Raw genomic sequence first — 11445 nt, forward strand, 5'->3', positions numbered from 1 at the left:
CTCTGAGGATCCTACGTATTAACGCGGAGTCCACAAGCAATTCATCTTTTAATTCATCTAAAAATTCAGCGACTGGCAAGAAAGAAAAATGCGTCAGACACAAAATAAAACGAACGAACGAATGAAAGTAACAATAACAATTATTCACAAATAAAAGAAAAAACATAATAAGAATAATAACAAGAGCAACAAGATGGCAACCAGCAAGATAGTAACAAAAGAGTTTTATATTCACAACGGCCATTGTTGGGACAAATTGCTTCTGCTTCATAGACAATACCTTCCTAACTAGTTTAAACATGCGATCAACAAAACAGGAAAACATAAATTGTATCAACAGATACAAACATACATACATACATACATACACACACACATACATACATACACACACACATACATACACACACACACATACATACATACATACACACACACATACATACACACACACATACATACATACACACACACATACATACACACACACATACATACACACATACATACATACATACACACGTACGTACACACACATACATACACACACGTACATATACAAACATGTGCATATACAAACACATACATATTGATACATACACGCAACACAATTCCATTAAAAAAATTTTTTATAACCAGGCTAGAATGAATTCTCGCTCAATCGCATGTTGAAACCGAGAGGTTTCTCAAAATTAAAAAGAGACGGTTAAAATTAGAAAACTTAAAAATATACAAAGCATACAAACGCATACAAATGCAAAACATGCAAACATGTACAAATATACAAACAAATCAATACAGAAATGCAAAACGTACAAACATGTACAAATATACAAGCATACAAAAATATAAAACATAAACATTTACAAAACATAAAAACATGAATACTTACATACAAATTATTAACAAAATACAGAAAATACAAAAAATGCAAACAGATACAAACAGAAAACCTACAAAAAATACAAACATACAAACACGCAAGCGTTCGTGCGTATACACAAAAGAAGTGATAATGGGGACGAATATCTGACGAAGATTATGATGATAATGATGATGATGATGATGATGACGATGATGATGACGATGATGATGATGACGATGATGGTGATGATGATGATGTTGATGATGCAGACGATTATGTTAATCATGTAAAAAACATTGTTTACCATTACAGTGAATATATTTGCATAAATTATGATAATGAGTAGGTTGTGATAACCATGTTAGTGATCTAGGTAATGATAATGACGATAAAGAAGTCGGTTATGATTATGATGATAAAGAAGTCGGTCATGATTATGATGACAGTGAGGTTGCTCATGGTAATGATGACGCTGATTATGATGATGATTTTTAAGAAAGTGGCAGATGTTTTCAATCTACAAAAACACTGAACACAAGCAAGCAGTTGCAATCTTGCGAAATAATTTTTAAAAAAGATTTGATTCTATTTATTAAATTTGTTTAGTCTGTCCAAATTTGATTTTTCACATTTGTTATTTTTTTTGTTTGCTTTCGTCATCAGAGCGTAAGATGGACGTTGTATTGAAAGAATTAAAATGAACATACAAGAAAACAATGCAAGATATACTAAGTAAGACAAAATTATGCAAGATACAAACAAGATCAATAGAGTAAATATACAAATTATTTTAAAATTGTACAAAAAACAATTTAGATAATACAAAATTTACATGAATTGCAAAGACATATAGAATAACATGCTACCTGAAGTAATGAGAAAGTATACAAATCAAAAAATACACATACTATAGATTGAAACAATACAAAAAATAAACAAAACAATACAAAAAAACATAAACATGAAACGCGAAAAAATACAAAATTATACAAAAACATATAAAATATACAACGTAAAACCGCTCAATAATATACAAAGTTATACACAAAAATACACAAACCGCTAATACACGTAACGATAAAAAAAATAAACAAAAAAACAATCTAGACGAATACAATGAAAACAAAATGCAGTTACAAAAAAAATACAAATGAATACAAACAATAAATAGAGAAAAATTAAAATAAAAACAAAAAAAATAGGAAGACTACCACTTTTCGTAAGACGAGCACTTATATTGATTTATTGTGGTTTTGCAAATTTTTAAGTCTGCACGTGTTTGTATGTATGTATGTTTTTGTAGAACTTTTTTGAGTATGTTTGTATATGCTCATACGTTTGAGTATGTTTTTTGTTTTGTTTGTATATTATGGAGGATTAGAGAGAAAGAAAGAAAAACAGAGAGAGAGAGAGAAGAGAGAGAGAGAGAGAGAGAGACATATACACACTCAAAAACAATCGTGGAAAAAGCCCTCCAGACACGCACTTAACTGCAATAGACACTACATGGAACAGCAGAAGCTATATTTCCTTTTAGTGTAGCCCACATCATTCATATTTACATCTTTATAATATCTATAATGAGATTTATAAAATAAGAAAAAGAGAGAGAGAAAGAGAGAGAGAGAGAAAGATAAAAAAAAGAGAATAAACAGTAAGAAAGAAAATATGTTTTTGCATATATACAAACATTTGTACGTATGAATAAAAGTTTCTTTTAAAAACCAGGGAAATACGCGTTGACATGATGACGTTTAAATCGCCATCCAATCAGATCTGAGATTTTTTTTCCTCCATTAAAAATATTTTTTCGCGCCAAAAAATAAACAAATATAGAATATATCTTTAATTTTCACAATTTTAGGGAGTTTAAAAGTGTAAAAATAATTTCATAATTTTTATTAGAAATAATATAATAATTCAATGTCATCATAAATATCATCATCAGCATTGTAACCATCATCATCACCGTCATCACCATCATCATCATCAGTTACCACATCATCATCACCACCTCCAGCCCTCCATCATCATCATCATCATCATCATCATCATCATCATCATCATCATCATCATCATCACCAGTTACAACATCATCATCATCACCAGTTACAACATCATCACCACCACCATCAGCAACATCAACAACATCATCATCATCATCCTCATCACCATCACCCTTGAGATATATTAATTTCACGATATATCAGGATTAATGTGGGAAAAGTTGCAGTTGTCATGACGACAAGACGCTACTTTCAAGTGGTGAAACACCTCGTCCGTGTTTAATCAACACTCTTCACACACACATACACACACACACACCACACACACATATATATACAAAATATAGAAATAAGGCCTGCATGATGAATTCGGATAACAACAACTTTTCAATAAATTTTCATGATGAACTTGTGTTTGTGTGCGGTTAAGTGCACAAATCAAATCAATCACATTCCATTAAATTTTGTAAAAATCTTCTAAAATCTTCTGAGTTTTTTTCATGATTGTCGTTTATTTTAAAAACTGAATACGTTTTTGTTTCTCGATCATGGGCTGGGAAAGAATGGACAACTCCAACGAAAACTGAATAACAGAGTGATAATAGCGAATGAATGATAGATGCAACAAACTTTGGTGGAGTGAGTGAATGAGTAAATGAATGATTGAATGAATGAATGAATAAATAAAAAAATGAATGAATGAATGAATGAATGAATGAATGAATGAATGAATGAATGAATGAATGAATGAATGAATGAATGAATGAATGAATGAATGAATGAATAGGCGAGCAGAACAGTGAAAAAAAATGGATTTAGTGAACCAGCGAACGGGTAAAAGAAGGAACGATTGAATGAATGAATGTGTAAACTAGAAAACGCATAAAAAAAAGAAGAATGAATGAATGAATGAATGAATGAATGAATGAATGAACGAACAAATAACGAATGAATGAACGAACGAGTAAGTGAATGAGAACATGGTTGATTTTGATTTATGGCTTGGAGCCCGCACTTCTGTACACGTTGTGCGTGTAAACCTCTAAGTGACCTTTCCTCTTCTCTCCTCTTCACACACAAACACACACACCCAAACACACGCACACACATACGCACAACAAAACGGAAAAACATACGTACATACATACATACATACATACATACATACGTACGTACATACATACATACATACATACGTACGTACATACATACATACACACGTACGTACACACACATACATACACACACGTACATATACAAACATATACATATACAAACACGTACATATTGATACAACTAACCAATATATGCTTTCAAAAACGCTGTAGTAAGCCCTATTCTGAAAAAAATACATTGAACAGAAATTAACTTTCAAGTTATTGGCCTGTATCGAACCTTGTGTTTTTGCCTGAAGTTGTCGAACGCATAGTCTTTCAGCAACTTGTCACTCACTTAATACCAATAATTTTTTAATTTTTTTCGATTTACCAATCTGGTTATTGTCAGTTTCATTCGACTGAGACGGCTTCATTCGGTCATTCATTTATTCATTCACTCGTTCGTTCGTTCGTTCGTTCGTTCGTTCATTCATTCAGTCAGTCAGTCTTTCTCTATTTCCTTTTACTTCTCGCATTTGTTTGCGAAGATTTGATCTTCCACGTCTCAAACACTGATTGATTGCACTCTCAGATTGAACAAAAGTTTTTTAATAATGCATCCTATCTACACACACACACTCACGCACGCACGCACACTTACACACGCACACACACGCGCACACACACGCGCACATACACACACACAAACAAACACACGCGCACACAACCATACACATATCTACACATACATTCAATTGTGCTTGTGTATAAACTTTGTGTGTGTGTGTGTGTGTGTGTGTGTGGTGTGCGTGTGTATGTATGTGGTGTGTGTGTGGGTTTGCGCGTAACATTGCTACAATAGAAAAACTTTATTTCATAAACAAACAAAAATTTTTCTTTGCTTTTTTATTCAAACATACATAATTGAAACAATACAAATGTTTCCATACAATGGATTATACAGTAACACGAATAATACATACAAATATATTGTATACTAAAATGTATGCATACATTGCATACATGAATGTATACAACATTGTATTCATAAATACATACAAAAGTTGTTTACAAAAAAGTACACAAAAACTTTGTATATAAATAAAATATATCTTTTAATACAAATAAACATCTAATCAAATATTTATTGTAAAAAAAATATTTACATTTTTTTTAGAAAAAATGAAGAAAATATTATTAAAATTTTTAATAAGGCATATACAGGCAAACATACAAATATTGACACAAAGAAACGTATTAATACAGACATGCACACAAACATTAAAACAAACTCGAATGCAAATTTTTGTACATACTCATACAAATACAAAAAAATACATACAAACAAATACATACAAACGTACAAACAAATATACAAACACCTACTTATACACACAAACAAACATATATACATACATACATAGAAACGTTCAAACAAATATACAAACAAACAAATATACAAACAAACACACACACACTCACAGGTACACAAAGCAAAAATGAACAGTGAATTTCATAACCCGCGTGTATTATTTTCACCCCTCAACTCTCGACTTTCCATCATTTTGTTTTGTTTATCGTCATCAAATTGTCTAAAAAAAAAGGTTTTTTCTGTTTCTCTATGGAAATAACTCTCCATTCGTATTCTGTATGTATTAGTGTTTTGTATGCCTGTGTGTTTTAGTACTTGTTATTTTTGTTATTTTTAATTTGTATGCGTGTAATATTTAGTATTTCTATGTTTGTATGTTTATTCTAAACAAACATCTTGGTATTTGGAGTATTTTTTACTTGTATGTTTACTCAAAATAAATGTTTGCATGTTTGTTTGAAAATAACATTTGCATTTTTTTTTAGTTTTTTTCCTTTGAAAATTGTGTGTACGTGTGTGTACGTGTGTGTAATGTATAACATGTGTACGCTTAGAGAGAGAGAAAGAGAGAGAGAGAGAGAGAGAAAGAGAGAGAGAAAGTAAGAGAGAGAGAGAGAAAGAGAGAGAGAGAGAGAGTAGTAATGACACGTTTCCATCACCTTGTCAATGCTGAAAACGTCAAAAAGGCGGTATTTGGCGGAATATAAATTATAAACATACCACCGTATTTATTTGTTAGTACTATTTATACAAATTTTTGTACACATTTTTGTGTATATTGTTATGTATACAATGTTTTTCATGTGGTATGTATGCAATATTTGTATGTAATTTTGTACGCGCATTCATAATTTGTATTTCCTGTACTTACGTGCGAATGCTTAATTAAAATAATTTGAAAATGTTTATTTAGTAAAAATAATTTAATAAAAAAACAATAAATTGAATTAATATATAGGGACGATGGTATGGTATTTTTAAATAAAATTTCAATTTGAATTCTAGAGCAAGAAAACAGCGGTGGTGAATGCCAGAAGGTCAAAAAGCCAACATCCACCCACAACAAACATTGAAAAATCTCAAATTATAATCTAAGAGAACATTTTTAGATGTAACAGGCATCGACAACTATAATACAACTGCTGCTGCTTCTACTACTGCTGCCGCCGCCGCTACTACTACTACCAAAACGACAGCATCGCAACAACAACAGTTACTACTGCTACTATTACTACTACTGCTGCTGCTACAACATCAATCGCGATTTTTTCGACTCAATTAAAAGTTGAAAGTGATGAAAATAATTTGTTTTTGGAATTATTAAAATCATCAGAGTCGTCTAAAGCAACGTTAAAGAAAAAAAAATCTTTGAATTAAAAATCAACTACTTCTACAACAACAACAACTACTACTACTACTACTACTAAAACCACAACTACAACTATTACTATTATTACCAACACAACAACAAAAACATCAATATCATAAGAACTTTGAAAAAATAAGTTCACATCAAAAACAACAACATCGCCTACTACCGCTACTGCAATTACTACTATTACCACAACTACAACTACTACTACTACAATTGCTACAACAACACAAAATAATAGGTAAAACTACAACAACTACAACAAAACTACAGAAGAACAACGATAACGAAATTAACGACAGTATATCATTGAACTTGACTTAATACAAAAGCAAGAGCGAATATACACTAGCAACAACAACATCACTACAACAACAATACTATCATTACATCAGCATCATTGCAAGAACATTACAAGAACATTAACAGTATTACGCCAACATTATCACATCAATAATAATAATAATAGTACTAATAACAGTAATAGTATCTATAATTATACCATGGGAAATACCCATGATACTGAAATAGCCCGTATTGAAGCCGACTATATCCACACAAAGTGGAGAACCACTGGTGATTACAGATGGGGCTACTCGAATGATAGAGGTTTGTTGGGGGGTAAAGGTCATACCAAAGGGTGAAGGTAATTTTTTTGTATAAAGGGGTGAAGGTCACTTTATCGTATTTGGAGGTTAAGAAAATTTTGTGCACATTGAAGTAAAAAATGAAATTTGTATATTGAAGAGATTTTGTGAATCCCACAAGTTTGATTTAGCATATTTAAGTGTGAAAATTCGCATTTTTGTATTGCAGGGCAAAAATGCACAAACACACACGCACACACACACATACACAAACAAACACACACACACAAAAACAAAAAAAAACACACGCTCATACAAACACACACATGTTCGCGTATGCAAGGAGTTATAAACATAGAGACCACTTGTCAGCCTGCTGACATTTTCTTGACGGCAAATACCGCACAACGCAAAGTTGTACACTCTTTGAGTGTATGTTGGTATGTATATGTCTGTGTATGTGTTTGGTTGTGTATGTGTGTGTTTGTGGTTGTAGGTATGTGTATGTATTTATGTTTATGTGTATGTGTACGTCTGTATATGTTTGCGTGTGCGTGTAAGTGTGTATTTGTATGTGTGTATATGTTTGTTTGAATAAATTTTTTCTTGCTTTTTTGATGTTTTCGTCTATCCAACTGTTCATTTATTCATTAATCAATTTGTTCACATTCAGTCATTCTTCTATTTTTCATTCAATCATTTATTAACTGATTGGTTTGTATGTTTGTTTGTTCATTTGTTCATTCATTTGTTCATCTATTCATTAAAATAATTGTGTGTCCACTTTTCCATCCATTAAATATTTTCAATAACTGGTCGAAAATTCGATCGTCAATTTTGGGCAAAAACAAAAGCGTTCATAAACATTTGTATTAGAAACAATGTGTGTGTGTGTGTGTGTGTGTGAGTGCGTGTGCATGTGTATATGTTTATTTGTACGTGTATATATGTGTGTATATACGTGTGTATGTGTGTTTTCATACATATATACATACACACACACATACATCATAAACACACACACACATACATTCATACGTACATACATGCGTACGCACATACATACATACACACATACATATATACATACATACATGCATACATACAAACATACATGCATACATACATACATTCATACACACATATATACATACATAAATACGTACATACGTCCGCACAGAAGTAGCGTTGCGTCTTTAACAGGCGCTAGACCAGTAGCCATCCGTATCAAATCTCCATCTAAAATTAGAATACCCCCTCTCCTTTTTACCTCTCTATATCTCACCTGCTTACGCCATCTTTCTCTTTTTTCCTTTTCTCTCTTTTTTTCCCTCTACATTTCTTACTTTCTTTCTCTTTATATTCTCTTTCTTTTCTTCTTTCTTTTAATTTCTTCCTGTTTTCTCTTCTTTATTTCTTCTCTCTTTTTCTTTCTTCTTTTCTTCTCATCCTTTTCTTATCCTTCTTTCTTTCCTTTCTCTCTCTTTCTTTCTTTCTCTCTCTCTTTCTCTCTCTTTATCTTTCTCTTTCTTGTTTCGTAATGGTGCATTGCATTGAAATTGTATTTTATATGATGATGTTGCGGTTGTTGTTTCTTGTGCTGTCGTAGGTGTACTTAATTGCGATGTTGGTGTTTACCATGACTGTTGTTGTTGTTGTTGTTTATTTCTGATTTTTGTTGCTGTTGTTAGGATTGTTGTTTATTTTTTGATTTTTTTTTTATAAATTTCTTTTCAACGCTACTCGCTTCTTTCAAGTTTTTATTTCTATCTCCAGTGCAATCCTTTCATCATTTTTCAAGCCACGCCGGACGCTGCATTAAAAGCTGTGCAATATTCCCACAAAGCTGTGCAATATTCACACAAAGCGTACGAACGTATTAAAAATATATAAAAAATACAAACTATGAACGTACAACTACGTACATGCATACATACATTCATACATACATAGAGACTCTACGCAATGTACTGCAATAATCTAGTACTGCAAGGTACTGGGAAGAATTGCAAAGTACTAGAAAAAACGCAACGAGAAGGATGAAGAAGTGTCGCGGTATGCCAAACGAAGACAGATTAAAAGTTTGTGGATTGACAACATTGGAAAAAAGAAGAACAAGAGAAGATTTGATTCAGGCATACAAAATCATCGCTACGAATGAGAATTTGGAATCAGCAAATGTTTTGAGCTTAAAATGAACTGTAAGACAAGGGGGCATAAATATAAGGTCTTTAAAAAAACATTTGTCAGCTGCAGAGTTGTCAACGAGTGCAACAAACCGGAAAATGAAATAACATGCACAGAAGCAACTAATAACTTTAAAGCAAACTTGGAAAAAGTAGGATATTCAAAAAAAAGTCTCAGAGTGTCACAGACTTAGTCTTCTTGGATCACTAAAAAAAATCGGCTATGTTTTGTAATCGTTAGCACCTCTGAAATCGATCTTTTTAAAGGGCGCTTACAAACACACCAATAATAGAAATAATAACAATGATAATAATAAGAATTATTATTATTATAATAATTATAATTATTATAGATACATACAAATAAGCTAACATAAATATAGATAAATATACATTATACACATACACACATAGAAAAACAAACCCAAAACCACACAACAACAGGTCCAGAAACATGGTGGGTGTATTACCCTTCTGCTTCCGGGGGCATGCAATCTCCGATTGACCTCATAACCGAGGAGGTCACCTGGGATCCCGACCTACAACAACACCCCCTACAAATTTGCTACAGGGTCGATACCACCCAAGATGTCAATGACGATGACGATGATAACAGGTTTGTGTGTGTGTGTGTGAGTGTTTCTGTTTGTGTGCGTGTAAGAGTGTTTCTGTTTATGTATGTATGTGTGTCTGTGTGTGGCGTGTCTGAATATACATAGGTGTGTGTTATATGTGTATACCATCAAAAGTATTTTAATGTTTTGTTTTCATTGGATTATCATTTTTTCGACATCATTTTCCATTTCTATCGCTAACATACTGAAATTGTTACGGTTCTTGAGGAAGATACAATAATGTCATTAACATTTATTAATTCCTTTCATCCTTTTAAGACATACTCGAACACACACACACTAATACACACATACAAACACACAAACTAACACACACACACGCACACGCTCATACACACACACAAACTAACACACACACGCGCACACATACACATACACACACACACACACAGTTCCGGAATGAATGGGAGCAGTTGTGGTAGAGAGCGTCTGGTTGTGGAAAATACTGGCAACGCCATTAAAATTAATGTTCTCAACTCTCGCTCATGTTAGTATTACTGGTAGTATAAGTAGTAGCTGCAGCAGCTGCAATGTAGCGGCAGCAGTATTAGTGGTAGTAACACAACTACTTGTAGTAGTAGTAGTGGCGATCGTAGCAACAGCAGTAGTATTAGTAGTAGTTGCAGTATTAGTGTTAGTGTTAGTAGTAGTAGTAGTAGTAGTAGTAGTAGTAGTAGTAGTAGTAGTAGTAGCAGTATAGCAGTAGTATTAGTAGTATTAGTAGCCACAGTTGCAGTAGAGAAGTATTTTTTGTAGTGCTTGTCGCCAGCATCACCAGCGTTTTCATCGTCCCCACCAGATATGACTGGCGGTCCGTGCAGAAGCCAAAGCTACGTTCTGAACCACATCGATCTGCATTGGGGCGAGACAGACGCCTTCGGGTCGGAACACCTCGTCAACACTCACTCCTCTGCCGCTGAGGTAATACTGATGATGATGATGATGACGGTGATGATAATGATGGTTATACTGATGATGGTGGTGATGATGATGACGGTGATGATAATGATGATTATTATTAATTACTATGATATTATTATTATCATTATGATAATGATGATTACGGTGGTAGTGATGATGACGATGATGGTTGTGGAAGTGGTCGTCGTCGTCAGCATCATCATCATCATCATCATCAGCGTAATCATCATCATGATTGGTGGCCGTGCGATCAGTGCATGTTGTAGGTAGCGGGGGGCTGTAGATGGTCAATCGTCGTACAGTACTTGAACTGAACGTGCGGTAAAATGGAAGGATGAATGAAGATGGATGGATGGATGGATGGATGGATGGGTGGATGGATGGATGGATGGGTGGATGGATGG

General features: G+C 33.1%; 1 protein-coding gene across 1 annotated transcript in view; it reads left to right on the top strand.

The window, feature by feature from the left end:
* Nucleotides 1–7215: 7215 nt before the first annotated feature.
* HELRODRAFT_175590 (hypothetical protein) overlaps nucleotides 7216–11445 on the top strand; it is a gene marked incomplete at both ends in the record, with an annotated part of 4770 nt that continues 540 nt past the window's right edge. Inside the window, 4 exons of the mRNA XM_009023005.1 lie at nucleotides 7216–7321; nucleotides 9930–10101; nucleotides 10513–10607; nucleotides 10920–11041. Of these exons, the coding sequence (XP_009021253.1) occupies nucleotides 7216–7321; nucleotides 9930–10101; nucleotides 10513–10607; nucleotides 10920–11041 (495 nt within the window). The remainder of the gene's footprint in view (nucleotides 7322–9929; nucleotides 10102–10512; nucleotides 10608–10919; nucleotides 11042–11445) is intronic.

The sequence above is a fragment of the Helobdella robusta genome, assembly GCF_000326865.2.
Source record: "Helobdella robusta unplaced genomic scaffold HELROscaffold_34, whole genome shotgun sequence".
NCBI classification, from domain to species: domain Eukaryota; kingdom Metazoa; phylum Annelida; class Clitellata; order Rhynchobdellida; family Glossiphoniidae; genus Helobdella; species Helobdella robusta.